This window comes from Mastacembelus armatus, chromosome 15 (genome assembly GCF_900324485.2).
Source record: "Mastacembelus armatus chromosome 15, fMasArm1.2, whole genome shotgun sequence".
Classification (NCBI taxonomy): Eukaryota; Metazoa; Chordata; class Actinopteri; order Synbranchiformes; family Mastacembelidae; genus Mastacembelus; species Mastacembelus armatus.
Genome location: NC_046647.1, coordinates 18,186,964 through 18,203,065, shown reverse-complemented (window position 1 = coordinate 18,203,065; position 16,102 = coordinate 18,186,964). Strand labels below are relative to the sequence as shown.

The following is a 16,102-nucleotide window of genomic DNA, read 5'->3' as shown; positions in this document are numbered from 1 at the left end:
TCCTGACGGATTAAAAATCCCAAACATGTGTGTATGGGTTGCGAGTAGATGTGCGAAGCCTGCTTTGAGCCCTCAAGACTTTACCAAGTAAAAGGCATAAAGATGGACCACTTGCACTGGGCCTTAGTCTCTAAGAAGATTAGACAGGCTGAGAGAGAGAGAGAGATAGAGTGAGTGCAACACATTTTAATTTGTCCCTTTGGCTGGTTGGTAAGAACATAATGACTTTGCCTGGGATGGATGGAGAGATGGAGAGGCAGGGGAAAAAGACTGAGGAGGAGCACCAGAGATTTGGTGGAAGAGGGAGGGATTGAGAGGCGTGCGGATTGAAAGAGGAAAAGATGATGGCAGTGAAGGATGGTTAAAGAAAGGGATGATGCACATGTGTCTTTCCCCTCCCTCTCACTGTATGATGGGCTCCCATCAAAGAGGCCAGCGGGGATTGAACATTGTTGATCCCTGTTCAGATTAACATCCTGGCAGATCGCTCAGTCTCTCTTTTTTTTTTTTTTTTGTCTCAACCAGATTACCAGGAAGAGTGGGAGGGCAAGATTTCTCAATCCTAGTCTTATTCAGATTGTATCAAAGCCCCAAGAGACGGATAAAATCCTGATCATTGTTATTCCATGATAATAATCATCGTCACTCTGCATATCAGGCAAAAGCTGAGATACATGAGCCTGCAGATCAATCTATGTCAGCCCTTATTTGACAGCCCACACATTCTCTCGACTGCATATCATTGGAGGCATGAAAGTATGACAGCTCTCCCAGAAATGGATGACTGTTCAGGACTCTTGGGGATTTATAGTCAATACATTTTAAACCTGTTTTTTTTTTTAACTATAATTTGGGAACATGGTGCTAAAACAACCCAGTGGGATGAGAAACTCAAACAAATTATAAACCAGTATTGTATTTTTAATACTATGTATTTCGCCTGACACTCACATGAGCTTCATTCATTAACACCTGGGAGGTGCTAAGCTCAGCTACTGTTTATTTATGTTGGTATTTCTCCACACTCTAGTTTCCTTCCTTCGAAATTTTCACTACTTTTTCTGTCTGTAGACTCCTGGACTGAGGGCGAGGCCTGGACGCCTGCAGTGGTTTGCAGAGAAATGCATTTCTGCCAACCAGGTAAACCATCAACACAGGTGCACCGATTGATCTAAGAACACCATGAGGAAAGCAAACAGAAGTGAAAATCTAAAAATAATAACTTTATATTGTCGTGTGTGTGTAGATGGAAGCCTTGGAGCAGATGGTAGACATGACAGCCAAGCTCTTTGAGTGTGACAGAGATGAGATGTACAATTATGTTCTCCGACTCTGCAGTAAGTTTGTTGTCTTTTATTCGTTTTTGTTCTGTGTGTGTGTGTGTGTGTGTGTGTGTGTGTGTGTGTGTGTGTGTGTGTGTGTGTGTGTGTGTGTGTGTGTGTGTGTGTGTGTGTGTGTGTGTAGGATAGAGAATGTGAACAGTCAGAAGTAAGCAGAAGACATGGTGTGATTACTGCAGTGGAGAGCAGAGCAGATAACAGTTGTGATTGTAGTGTTAAAGCTGATTGTCAGCCCATTACCCCCACTTTTCCTTCACTCACACACACACACACACACACACACACACCACTAGTTAGTGTGTTTCCTAAATTACAGCATAGTTGAGGGTCAGTCAGTTGATCAGATTAGTGCTTTGATTGCCCACTCTCAGCATGGAGCAGTTTATCAAAAATTAGACTCTGATGCAGCCTGAGTGCTGAGCTACGACCAGTATAGACTACACAAAAACCCACGTCGGTCTGTCGTGACTTTTTTAACAAATTACATAAGAACAGGTTTTCTTTTTCCCACTGCTTTGTTTCCTATTTTTAGAGGAGACAAACGACTGGCAAAAGGCTGAAACAATGTGGACGAAGATGCAGGAGGAGAACGTCATTCCCAGGGAGAGGACCCTACGTATGTTGGCAGAGATCCTGAAGAATAACGGCCAGGAGGTGCCGTTTGAGGTGTCTGAGGTAAAGTCCCCAGCGACATAATATGTGTATCCCAGTATTGCTCATAAGAAAAATGAGTTATTTAGAACAAAACGTGGCAGGAGATTTTATAATGGGGGAAAGAGTGGAGCAGATAAAGCTGAAAGCAACACACAGGAGATTCCCATAAAGCACTTTGTAGATGTCGCCTTTGGTTCTGGGAGCTTGTCATGGTTATTTTCTTATTGTCTCTTATAATGCATTTAGACACACATAGGAGCTACTATAGAAAAGTCAGAAAAGAATAAAAACATAAAACACAATTAAAAAGCTCTGACTCCCTGGCTCTCAATACATACAGTGATGCTGCCTGTTAAATTGCTGGACATTGACAGTGCAGATCTAGCATGTATATTGTCCTGTGTAGATAAAAGCTGCACTGCACCATTTAAAATATGTTTTCATTCCCTTTTACTTTCATACTGATGATTCTACAAGTTGATTTTATATTTCTGAATAAAACCGCTGCTTTCTGAATAGATTAACCTAAGAGCATACCGACCCCAACATCTGATCATGAAATAACCCCTCTGAACCTCTGAAAACTCTTATCAGCTTCTCTCTCACCACCCCAACCCCCCACCCTGCTCTGCTTTAAGCCGCTGTTCATTACATAGAGAGGAAACAGGATTGAAGCGCTGATCTGAAGTGTGGTCAATCAGACCGGGCGGCTGGTGAAAGGAATTACAGCTTGATCTGTCTGTAAATCTGTAATTCCAGACTAATTTAGTCAGCAGCTAAATGCCACCATATGGCTGCTGCTGGATGCTTAGTTATACCCTGAGTTGGCAGTTTATTAGGTACCCCTAGCTAAAACCAATGCAGCCTTACTCACCAGTCCTGCAGTGAAGCCTTCCTTAAAGATTTAATGCTCAGTTTTTGTTGAAACTGTTTTAGAGAAGTGTTGATTCAACTGTGTGATCATTTTGGAGGATGTTCTTTGTGTTGCTGTTAAACCATATTTCCCTGTGACCATGCTCCAATCGCCTGAGGCATGATAAAACAGGAAGTGATTGCTGTTGCCTAGAGCGATGAACTGGGTGACCTCAGGGGCCCTGGAGTTGACACCCCTGCTCCATCACAAACACACACACACACTTTTTTTTTACCCTGGGGTGCCAGACCTAATTTGCCCCTAGCCAATACAGCTTAACCCCCTCCCCTCACCGCTACATGGGTGAACAAGCATTAGGGGACCCTGCCATGCCTGCCCAGCATTAAACACACACACTCAAACACAAACTCAAACTTGTCGCCATCCCATGGTTGAATATATATACAAGCTTGAATGGAAACATCAGGCTGAATTTTATCACTTTTTTCTGATATGTGTGTGTGTGTGTGTGTGTGTGTGTGTGTGTGTGTGTGTGTGTGTGTGTGTGTGTGTGTGTGTGTGTGTGTGTGTGCGTGCGTGCGTGCGTGCGTGCGTGCGTGTGTGTGCGTGCGCACGCGCGTGTGTGTGTGCGTGTGTGTGTTTACAGACTTGGTATGAACAGGCTGCCCTCACACAGCAGATGAAGTCAGCAACAGCACACACCACAGCTGATAGTAGTACTGAATACCAGGTTCGCCTGTTGGCCCTTTGTAAGAGGGGCAAAGCCAAAGGTAAGCAGCAGGAGCCCCCAGTGTTGCTGTTCTGTGAAAACATACAGCACTATCAGAAAGAAAAAAGAATTAAGGTTGAGTTGTCCTTGAAGCAAAGGGATTATCTCATTCTTTTTTCCTACATCCTGTCCAATCTGTTTTTTATTTCTCTTTCCTAATTCCACTCTTTCCACAGAGGCCTATGGGATGCTGAAGGAAGCTGATAAAAAGGGTGTGGCATTAGGCCCTGCCCATTACGACCAACTGATCCGTGCCCTGTTGGCCAAGGGATCTATTGAGGACGCCATGGTAGTCAAGGAAATGTAAGTGTCTTAACATCTTACTCTGCTATGACGAATGAGCTTTCACAACAGAAAAATATTCCAGATGTGTTGAGAAACAGAGGCAGGTTTCAACAGCTGAACGTAGATGAATATAGTGGAATATAGATTTTTTCATTTAGGCCAGACACACTGCACAGCAGTGTGTCCTGGTTAGTGACAAATACACCATCTAGTGTGGTTATTCTCTGGTACCTTCCCAGTTTCCTCAGCCTGTGGCACCAGGTCACCTCAGGCTAAAACTACATCTCCTGAGTAGACATGAGGATTATAGACTGATTGTGCACTAACACACTCAGCCCTGTTGGATATGAACAGTTGTTCTTACTAAGCCCCAGAACACACACACAGACGCTCTCGGATATACAGATTAATTTTGGTTTTCTGGGAAGAGGGTGACTGTGCAAGAACATCAGTCTTCTTCCAATTAGTAATGTATCATGTTGTTGTTGTTGCGGGGTCATATCAGAGCTTGAGCCTGGAGACTAATGAATGGACAGACAGTGGTATTAGAGATCTGATATTAGTCCATCCCTGATCTTCTCTGCTCTGCTCGTCTTTTAGGTAATCTCCTCCTTTTCCTTTTTTCTTTACCGCCTTTTGTCCCTTTTTTAATATCACTTTCCTTCTGCGGAGGAAAAACACAGAAGCAGCGACAAAGACGAGATGCAGTTACTAATTTGCAGAGAAAGAAAAAACATGTAAAAACATCTATTACACTATCAGCCTCTTCCCTGTTTTCGTCTCTCGACATGGTTCAGTCTTTTATGTTATGAGAAATAATCGTATCAATTTTAGACCCGTGTTTCAACAAGCGTGAGGCAATACAAGTGATAACCCATCTCCAGGCTCTGTTTGAATTGGTTTATGGCATCCCTGCCTGGATAAAAGCTTAGTTTATCTTCACTCTAAATGAGAAGTGAAATGAGCTGAGAGGAGAGTCGGGGAAAGATGGAAATGTGGCAGAAAGGAGGGAGATAAAAAGAGCTAAATAAGAAGGGAGGAGTGAACGAGGAGAGGAGGGCTAGATTTAATCACATACAAGGTTAATGAAGACGCTATAGGCATTAATTCTCAGTGCGTGTGGGTACTGTGTGTTTGTTTTGGGGTAATCTGTACAGAATTGAGCAGCATGGTGCTTATGGTGAGATTAAGGGATTGGCAGAGAGTGATGATGAGAGAGAGGAAGAGGTGGATGATGGATTTATTGGCTAAAGTACAATACCCCTAGAAGGAGAAGGCGACTGTGTGGCTGTGTGTGTGTGTGTGTGTGTGTGTGTGTGTGTGTGTGTGTGTGTGTGTGTTGGTTGAAAAGGTGAGTGAGAGGCAGCCTCTGGAGATTTTCTCCCACCCGATAAGAATAATTCTGACCCCACACCCACGCTACTCAGTCTCCACGGCAATCTGTCGGTGACCCTGTTACTGCTCCAATCTCCACCATGACCCTGTCGCAGTGGCTGCCGGATGCTGCTTGGCCTGGTGTCGCTGTGGTGATAAGGATTGCTGGCCTGATGCTCAATTGAGCGGACGGATTAATCTGGTTGCAGGGCTATAATAATAAAAAAAAAGATGTGAGGCAAGCTTGATTGAGGTTTTAGTGGCAAAGGAATGAAAAGGAGGAGGGCTGGAAGGGACGGCAGATAGATGAGCAGATGGAGTGACGGAGGTAAAGTCAGGAAGAAGAAGTGATGAGGAGTGAGAGCAGGAGGCCTCAACAACAACTGTTCAAGCAGCCTGTTCAGCCTGTTCAAGCTTTGCTCTCCCACCTAATACCACGCACGAGTATACAAAGATGTGAGGGAGCTCAGCAGGAAGGAGCGTCACATGTTTGGTGACATCAGTCCACCACTTGATCTCTGTAGTCTTTTTAGGATCCAAGCAGGTACTTTACAAGAAGCTCAGATAGAACCTGAAAAAAGTTTTTAACTCATTGATACAAATAAAAAGTCTGTTGTTGAAAGGTGATACCAAACCATGGAATATTTTTCTCTGTCTGTCTCAGTGCTGTATCTCATGTGCCAAGCTTCCAGCTGACCGATATTGCCAACAATTTGCTCATCATCACCCACAGCAAGAAAGGCCAGACCAAAGGTAATAATAGGTTTGTTTAGTAAACATATACAATAAATACTTATTTCATACACACAAACTTATTTCCTGCCTTTCTGCTCAGATGCACTGGAGAAGCTGAAGTCTATGCTGAAGACGGACCAGATGCCCTCGCAGCTTGCTGTCACCAGACTGGTTCAGGCCCTGGGTAACCATGGTGAGGTGGCAGGCATCGAGGAAGTGGAATCACAGATGAAGGGCCTTGGCATGACCCTTAACCTGTCCAGCATGCTGTTTGTCAGCAATAAGGCGTTGGCACACATCAAGAAGTAAGACTGCAAGGCATATATGTTATTAATGGACGGTTATTTGGTTAGTTACTGTGTAGGATTTAAAGAAATCTGACTGTGGTGACTTTAGTATGGTCTCATCTGTCTACAAACAAAAGCCTAAAATGGTCTGGAAGAAAAACAGCAATTTACACTCCAGTCATTTCTACCTTGTGTAAACTCTTCTGATTTTATTTTGCAGCTCACAGAGATGAACAGTTTATTCAGATACCAGCTGCAGAGTATGACAATACTGCTGAAACACTTGTAAAATAAAATTATACAAGGAATATGTGGTGTTGAGGATGAAAAGGAAATACAGGCATAATAGGATTATTCATGGAGTCCTTTAAATGTCATGAATACACAAAAATATAAAACACATTGTGCCTCAAACTTTCATGGCACTACTTATCGCATTAGCACTGTCCCCGTGCCCACTCCGAGGGACAGCAGGAAGTGAACAATAGCAGTCTCACGCCTGATTGGCCATTGCAGCGCGGGCCTGTCAGTTTGAACCCCGACCTGTGGGAACTGCGTGCTGAGCGGCTCTGACACGTGCGTCCCCGCTGTATCTGAGTCAGGCTGACTGGTTAAGAGCCGGAGCGGAAAAGCAAGCAGGCCTGTAAAGCAGAGTGCCACATTTAGAGGGGGCCCCCACTGAATTATTCAGACGGTCCCAGTCGCAACAATCAGCATAGATATGTTCTCCCACCTCTGGACACTCACACATATACATACATCGAGACACACACACACCCTGTATGTAAAATATTCATTGCTGCTGGTGACGGCAGGGAGGGAGCAGGGAGCATAAAGTGTTAGTTGTGAGGTTGGGTTGCCAGATTGGGTTGTTTTAGATTTGTAGTGCTTTAGTGTGCAGGCTTTGTTTGGTTGTGCCATCCTCAGCAGAAAAACCATTACTTTACATGTGTGTGTAGAAAAGTGGGACTTTGTAAAGAACAGAAATAAAAGAAACAAATATTTTAATATTAAATTACATGATAAACTATCACAAGTGAGCGATTTTAGTTATTGCTTTAATCTGGTCAGTTTTCCATATTATATATTATGAGGATGTTTCTCTCCCAAGTGGTCAGAGAAAGTTTAATCTTGGTTTGGCTGAACACTGTTTTTCATGCCTCAGGATAGGGTTTGTGTCTTGTACTTTATGTTTTGAAGATAAGCGTACAGGTTTTTGGGTGTAGTTCTGATCTAGTATACCTAACCCTTTCTTTACATCCCACCCACCCCACCTCCTTCAGTGGTGATGTGGAGTCAGCGGTAGAGGTTCTGGAAGCAGTTTATACCAGTCCAGACAACACAGGCCCCAGTATGGCCTTCGTCTTCAGAAAGGTCCTGGAAGATGGCAATGACAAAGCCTTAGACAAGTGTAAGACACACACACATACACATGTATATACAGAGTAACCCATTTTAATAATGGACCACAAGCAAAAAGTGATGTTAAGAATTTGATTTGAAAAAAAAAGACACACTGACAATGTGCATGTTGTGTTGCAGTGAGTGCTATGGCAGAGCGACTGGCCAACCACTTTGCCTGCTACAGACCAGCTTCAGACCTCTTCCTCCAGCTGCTGGATATGGACAAGGTTGAAGAAGCCAAGTTCATGCTGGCTGTGAGTATGTGTGTCTGTGTCTGTGTCTGTGTCTGTGTCTGTGTCTGTGTCTGTGTCTGTGTCTGTGTCTGTCTCTGTCACCGGTGCAGTTATTCTACATTTTGTCTCTGTGTAGAGGAGGAGATAGGGGTGCTGTGAATCTATTACTGCCTCTGAATGAATCTGAAGGTGTTACTAAAAAATGAACCTTAATCTCCCATCAAATGCAAATGTCTCTGCAATAGTGAAAAATATAGTTGAGTGTAATTCTTAGTTTCAGGCAGTGTTCAGTGCAGGTTTTACTTGTGCTGCTGATTCTACTCAATTTTGAAAAGATGAAGAAAGTTCTGTAAAATGTCATTTGGAGCATTTTTGTCTCTGTCTTGTGCTTGGCTACATCAGAGTATTTAAAATCTGGAAAAAAAAAAAAATCAACATGGGACCTGGTGATGAATCTAGTCCATCACAGCTCCCTGATGCATTCGTCCAAGTTGTCAGACCCTGATGATGGTGGAGACATTCTCCCACCTCAGTCTCAGTCAGGCCTCTTACTACTTCACTTATTTAGCACAGTTCATATATTGCAGCTCAATGACTTTGTATTGAGCCTGGGGATATGAATATGTAGAAGGTGAGAGACAGGAAGGAGGATGGAGAGGAGGAGGTAGTAAAAGAAATCAAGAAAAACAGAAGACGTTGCTCTCTGTCTGTTCCTTCTCCACTTTAACAGTGATTATTTCGCTCTGTGTGTTTTTAAACTGTCACAATTCCTGAAAACAGTGTGCAGTTAGGGAAGGAAGAAGTGGAGAAAGTGGGTTTGAGCAGCGTTAAATGGCTTGGTCTTCTCATCTTTCATTTATCTTTAATTGATAATGCAGTGGTTCTGTTTAGTAATGTTGTTGTAGACACACCCAGTCTGTTTCTCATCTTCACTGATTATCCCTGTAAATCTTTAGCACATTGTTAATCTGCTGATACTTTACTTGCTACTGTCATGTGTGGGGTGGGAATGTGGGGCAGTCGGCCTTGTAACCTGAAAGTTGCAGGTTGGAATCTCAGTCTCGGTGGGTGGAGTGAATAGCCAGCGCTCTCTCCACCTTCAATACTACGACTGAGGTTAGACCCTTGAGCAAGGCACCGAACCCCTAACTGCTCTCCGGGCGGGGCAGCAATGGCTGCCCACTGCTCCGGGTGTGTGTTGACGATGTGTGTTCACTGCTCTGTGTGTGTGCACTTAGTGGGGTAATTCAGTTTCCCCATTGCAGGACTAATAAGGGTAAATAACTTAACATCATTATTTAACTCTGGACTAAAGATATAACTTCAATATGAGAAACATCTTTAACATAAAAACAAAAATCATGGAAAAAACGTCTCGACTACAAGGATATCTCACAACAAAGGCAAAACTTTCCTCCCATTTGTCTTTGTAGTCCAGGTGTTGAGTTTGTGAGGTTAAAGTTTACTGATGTGACCCAGGCTAAAGTTCTGTGCTCTGCTTTGTCCTTCATCATGGCCTGTTTTTGTCTCTCTGACTCCTCCTCAAAGCTGCTCTTCCTGGGTCACTGATCGCAGCCCAACTCCTCCATCCCATTATAAGTGATGCCAGACCAAAACTCTGAAAAGCTTTTAAGTAGGCGAGCAGACAATAATGATGACAAGGTTATCAGGAGAGAAGGAGGTGAAGTCGGCAGGGAGCGAGCGAGTGGAGACAGGAGGGATGAAGTTAGACATGAAGAAGTTAGGCGGACGCTTTACGGGCTTGTCTATTACTGCTTACATGCCTGGTGTGTGTGTCATTGAGGAAAATGGAGAAGCATTCCCTGGGTATCCTGAGCTTTTAGGCAGTGTGTGTGAGGTGCAGGGGAGACCGTAGGCCTGGTCGGTTGTGGTGGCGCCTTTGGGAGCAGTCTGTGTAGAGAGCGAGTGAGAGCACGGAGCAAAGTTGAGTGAAGTGGTAAAGTGTTGGTCTAATTGCCTGATTGTACTAAAGCCATTCTGCCACTTAGTGACTCTGAAAGAAGGCAGCTTGTGTGTGTGTCTTGTTAAAAGCTTTGCAGGCCGCTCGCTTTTAATTCTGTACGAGCTGTAGAGGGAGTGAAACACGTTAGTTCACGACTGGCTAGTAATCAGACTCCAGTGCTGCTCAACCAGGAGACCAGACTCTCACTTAGAGTGCAGCAAAGTTAATGCACCTCCTGTACACTTTCAATGCACACATATTTCAGACGGGCACATACTGTACGCTGAACGTATTTGCATGTTTTCATCAGAAGCATGTCTATCAGAAAATCTTCATAATGTGTATGTATTTCTAAATTTGATTAAGGTCCATGTCCTGCTCAGTTCAAATTCAAAAATGGATGTTTATGCAACGTTTTTGTTCTAAAATAGATTTTAAATGATTTTATTGTTATCAGGGCTTTAAATTTTTCAGTATTAGTCACACCCATTCAGTACTGGTGTGGATGCAGTTACTTTAGAAGGTTATTTATTCCATCTTTGCTGAACTTAGATTTGAGTAATGAGTACGGCTTTAGTGTGACGTGATAATTACGCTTTCTGAGGTGAAAAATGCTGTACATTTAAATCAATACAGAAATTAGTGGTTAAATGTGTAATGATCCTTTATCCTGAGTGAGGAGAGTCTGTTTGACTTCTTGTTCTGCTTATGTCACTGTAGCGCTGTAACGCTGTGGCCGAACAGAGGAACGTGCTGGTTTCCTACATGTCGAAGAAAGCTCAGAGTCCTGGACAGGTGAAGTCATGCATGCACCGAGTGTGTATGTATGTACATGCATACATGCGCGCACACACACACAAACACACACTATTTTGTGGTTATTTTGATTTTAAGTAAATAAGTGCAGCCCAAGATTGTTTTTGTGTGTGACTGAATATTTGTGTGCACAGGTGGGAAAGATCAAGGCCCTACTGAGCCTGATTCCAGATTTCACTCAGAAGGATGTGCTGTACCCATACCTGATGAAATGTCACGGTGAGACACACACACACACACACACACACACACACACACACACAGCCGCAGTGCAGCCGGCGGCTCGCTGGCCTGTGGCTAAGTCAACATTAGCGGACACATTAACAATGCATCAGGTCAAGGAGTGTGTATGTGTGTTTGTAGACAGACAGTCAGGGGTTAGAAGAACACGTGTCCTCTAACGAGTTAGCTGTCCTGGCTAGCCTACCGTGCTAATCGCAACATGGTCCACCACTCAGCATTTCTTCTCTCCCTCCCACTTTTTCTCCCCTGTCCTCCATCACTTCTTACTCTTTCCACCTCTTTACTCCCATCTGTCTTTTCTTGTCCTGTTTTTTGTCCTCTGCTCCGTGCTTCTACCTACATCCTCATCTCCTTCACTTCACCCTCCAGCCCCCTCCCCTGTAGTTCCTTGTTACACCAGAGATGAGCAGACATGACTATTTAATTAGCATTAGGCTGCTGGTCGGTCAAGGCAGCCACAGGGACACTATTAGCTATGCCCCGCTCGCTTCTGTTCTCTGCCCTGTCTGTTTTTCTTTCTTTTTGTCTTTGAGGAGTTTTCTTAAACTCACCCGTTTCTTTTTCTAGCCCCTTTACTTTCCTTGTCTCTTTGATGCACACAGCTCCATGCTGTTTAGATTATCTTCACAGGACCATAATATTTCTTCATTTCAGTTATGTCTACCTGAAGAGGAAGGTGATATACAGAAAGTTACTCTTTTCAGCTTTAGAAGTTTTTATTGATCAGATTTCTTTTTTAGACATACATGTAAAAGACTGGACAGTATGCATGTGCATTTAAAGTATCAGTACTTTGCATGAGTAAAGTTCTCACAGACCGCTCAGGAAATTAACTAGAGTATCTCACCAGAAATCAATAAAAGATATTTTCTCTCTTACACACTGCATTTTTTTTCTAAATTTTTAGATTCAGGCAAGATTTTTTTTGTTTGTTTCATTTCTTTCCTTTTTCCCTCTCCCCATACAATCTGGCAGTTCTGGATAAGGACTTGGTGTCGGCCAAAGCTCTGTATGAGCAGATGCAGAAGGAGGGGGTAGTCGTAGATGAGCTGTCACTCAAACGGCTGGCTGTGCTTTACCGCGAGGCAGGAGAGCCGGTGCCCTTCCCTGAGCCCCCGGTGAGTTGCGTACACACACACAGCAAAGGGCATTACAGTCCATCTCTTCTGTGGCACTATATACAACATATTTAATTGGATATATTTAACTACTATTGGCCAAGACTGCTAGACTTAGTTCTTCACAATAACAAACAGGAATCAATTGTTTTCCCCCTTACATCATCATGTGACCACGCAAGATTTATCCTGCGACATGTTAGGGGACCCAGAGCCCCTGTTTTGCGAACCAATGGACTAATCAGTGAATCAACTAATTGTAGTTCTAGCTGTCCAGAATTGAAAAACAAATTGTCACAATATGTTAAATTAGTTGACATTCAGAATCACTAATTCGGACCTCAAAAAACTGTAAATACTAACACATCATGATCATGTTATGTCCATAAAAGAGAGTAGATTACACACAAGTCCATACTGGTCCAGTCATGCAGGTGGGAATAGCACATTATGAACAGTTCTCTGTACAAACACAAATACACACACACAGTCCACAGCTCCTAACTGGTGTTGGCAGTTGTCCGGCTGGTGTCCTAGTGCGTGCCATTGTTTATGTGAGTGTGTGCTATGGTCTGCATGTAGGTGTCATAGTAATGTGAAGGTGCATTGTGCCCACTCAGGGTACTTCAGCACACACAGGCCTGCAGCTAGCCTCATGTGTTTCTTACTTTGAGTGTGTGTGTCAAAGTGTGCCCTGCAGTCTCACAGCACATATATTGTGTAAGCAAGATGGTGTCACTGCAATAGCTGCAGTGCTCTTTTTTGGCTCTTTTTTTTTTAGCATTTCAGCACATTTTACAATTTGTAAGCTAGTGTAGCCCTATTTTTGGCGCACACACACACACACACACACAGAGCCCTCTCAGCCTCAGCACTTTGATGTGCCGTCCCCTTGAGGCAGGTGTAGACTGAAGCCTCTCTTACCCTCCCATCACTCACCTGCAGTGCAAAGACAGGAGGAGAAAGAGGGATAAAGGTAGAGAAGCTGCTGCATTATTCACTAAATGTCAGGAGAGTTAAGTGATTGCTGGGTTTTATAAGCAAAAGAGAGGTAGAAGAGTTTCAAGGAGAGGCAAAGGTGAACAGTGGTGGTATTCAGAAGTTTCTCCAAACCCTCCTCTCCATCTCCATATCGAGTACAGATGATTTGTATGAGTGGTCAATAAGTACAGATAGTTTGCCTTTCTTCACTAAGGGAAAGAACATTTTGACATTAAATTGCTTTAATCTGAGTGAACATGGGGTACAGTATTTCAGCAAAATCACCTGGCTGCCAATGTGTAATAATGAAACTAGTTTTTAAAAAATTTTGTTTGGAAACACCTGATAGCCAATCCCGCCTATGAGATTTATTATCAGAATAGATATGAAAATGTTCTTGCATGAACAACAGTGTCCACATTGCTCACACCAACAATTTTCATAGCACTAGTTCTTCAGCAGAAAGCCGAGACGTGCACTTTCTCCTGAGTAACAGGGACGTAGTTTCATTATGGAACTTAAATCTTAGAGACTGATATTTCAAAATCTTTACAAATAAAACTAACTTTAGGGAGAAAATAGTTTATAGAATTTTGGTGAACTGACCCTTTTAAAAGTGTCCCAAAGCTTCTTTCCTTCTGTAGTGAACAGAGCTTTTAATCAGCATTAATTACTACATTAATAAGAAAATGTACAGTGTAAGGAGCTGGCATTAAAAAAAAAACAAAAAAAAAAAACAAAAAAAACCACAACACTTTGTCTGGATCAAAACACTGATTAATTAGTCAGGAACAGAGGCAGAGTGCGAACGTGTGCGCTCAGGGAGAGTGCTACAAATCCCTTATTTGTGTATTAATGGGGATTTAAAGATGAAACGAGACAACCTGGTTGGAGACTATTTAGACAAACCCAGGAGGGCTCGGCTGCTGCTGCTGCTGCTGCTTACTTTTGGAAAGAGCCGAGATAGAGACTCACTATGAGGCAGGTGAGCATTTATGCACAGTTTGTTTGGTATATGTTTGATGTAACATTGTCTCTTTGTTTCTCTTTCCAGGAGTCCTTTAGGTTTTATGCAGAAAAGCTGCGAGAGAGAGCTGCCAAAGCTCAGGCAACAGCAGAAGAATAAAGATTGATCCTCTGCTCCTCTGACCTCCATCCAAATCCTGTTTTCTCCCTTTGTCTTTTTTTTTTTATACAAGTTGTTTGAGCGAAAACATTGCAAATTACCTATTGTATGTGTTAAGACTCTATCCACTGAGATGCTGATAATGTTGACCTTAAAGTTGTGAATGTACAGAAGTATTTATGCTAATAAATGTTAGGAAGCAACATTCTGCCTGTTTGTCTGGTTTAAATGTTCTGAATTCACACTTTTTTTTCCAGGGAAACTGTTTTTTTTAAACTCTTAATTTTAATTAAAACTAGTTAATAATAGTTATAACTTTATCATTATCAATAACATTCATTGTCGTAAAAGTGCACAGATACAAGAACCTACATGCTATAACTGAGCGATGAGGCCAAACAACAGCAGAGAAAAATAAACATGCTCAAATGGACCAGTTTGATTTAATACCTTACTAATTTGGACTCATGTCGCTAAAATATTTATCAGGCTTTTGCACCAGTGCAAAAACACACAGCTTACATAATCTTCAATCTATGAGGACACAACAAGTATGTTTTTTTTCTCCTGAGTATGACTTACTAAATCTCTGTGAGGCTTTTTTTTTCACTGCTCCCTACACTGGCACACACATTGTTAAGCTTAATAACCTTACATATACAAAAAAAAGATAAAGCTGTAGAAAAAAGAAGATTGAAAATGGAACAAGCAAAAGCTGCAGATGGATATCTGCCAAAGTGGCGCTCTAATCATTTGCCAAGACAGAAGAGAGGAAAAACATTCCATCATTTTAACTTCTGTGTTACTGCAGTGCTCTGCTGCCATCCAGCAGCAGACAGCGGTACTGCACCAAAGGGATTCTCCCAACACAAAGGGAGCACAGCTCTGATTTCCAATTATTCCCATAGTTAAACTCTAAACACTGTCTACTCAGTGATACGGAGCCCCTTAAGTATCAGCTGGAAATTATTTCTTTAGACTTTGTTTTGTGTTACCTCGCAAAGAGATTTGCATTGGGTGCATTGCATTAGCTTTACTGAGCACTTGAACGCCGCACGCAGGACACGTTCACCTCCATCACATTTTGAACGGTAGCTATTGAGGGCCGCTTCCAGTTAAGCCGACTGGTATGAAAACCAGTATATGATTAAAGAAAGACAAAGCCAGTTAAAAGTAAATCTGCGACCCCAGTATTAAATTGCGTTTTCAAATGAAGGGAGGCAGAAAAACAGCCCACCCGGACGAAATGTGGCAAAAAGCAATGGGTTGTAATGGGACGCATCTAGCAAGTGGCTAGTTAACGATATTAATGTAGTGTTGGGTAACTTTTAAGCTAATGTAATGCACACAATGCACAATGGATCAAACGTGACGTCGTGACGCACGCCTCTTCATTGTCGGCCCTGTTGTCGTAATGTTATGTCAAGCACAATAAAAAAGACACTGGTTGTTGGCACGATTCAACAAGCATGTCTGTAACGTGCCTTTTGGCGCTGGTTTTGTTTTGCTATGATGTTTTGTGACACCTTAAGGTACACGACATCCGGTTGGTGACGTTTCCCGGGATGCTCGCTCTCATTGGCTATTGGAGCCTCCCACAGAGGGAATCATAAATATCAAACATGTTTCATATTTATGATGGAGGCTCCGATCTGATCAGGAGCAGTAAAATAATCCTGTTGACACCACACACTTGAGGATTGTTTAGACAGATAATCGGTGGGGGTGAAGTCTGGCATCAAATCAGGCCTAAAAAAAGTTTGTCCCAAGCCTGAGTCAGAAAGTATCTCGTTATTTTGACAAATTTTTTTCCATAATTTTGCGAACGAATAAATAATTTCCATCTGATACTCAAGAGGCTCCGTACAATGATTTGAGAGGAATTATTTGCACATCAAGA

At 42.7% G+C, this 16,102-nt stretch overlaps 1 protein-coding gene across 1 annotated transcript in view; it reads left to right on the top strand.

Moving 5' to 3' along the window:
* lrpprc (leucine-rich pentatricopeptide repeat containing) overlaps nt 1-14,412 on the top strand; it is a 44,920-nt gene extending 30,508 nt beyond the window's left edge. The window contains exons 26-38 of the mRNA XM_026309151.1: nt 1,072-1,140; nt 1,247-1,337; nt 1,873-2,015; nt 3,515-3,638; nt 3,814-3,940; nt 5,961-6,049; nt 6,132-6,336; nt 7,602-7,729; nt 7,861-7,976; nt 10,639-10,713; nt 10,869-10,953; nt 11,953-12,095; nt 14,131-14,412. Of these exons, the coding sequence (XP_026164936.1) occupies nt 1,072-1,140; nt 1,247-1,337; nt 1,873-2,015; nt 3,515-3,638; nt 3,814-3,940; nt 5,961-6,049; nt 6,132-6,336; nt 7,602-7,729; nt 7,861-7,976; nt 10,639-10,713; nt 10,869-10,953; nt 11,953-12,095; nt 14,131-14,202 (1,467 nt within the window). The 3' untranslated portion in view covers nt 14,203-14,412. The remainder of the gene's footprint in view (nt 1-1,071; nt 1,141-1,246; nt 1,338-1,872; nt 2,016-3,514; nt 3,639-3,813; nt 3,941-5,960; nt 6,050-6,131; nt 6,337-7,601; nt 7,730-7,860; nt 7,977-10,638; nt 10,714-10,868; nt 10,954-11,952; nt 12,096-14,130) is intronic.
* Nucleotides 14,413-16,102: the final 1,690 nt, after the last annotated feature.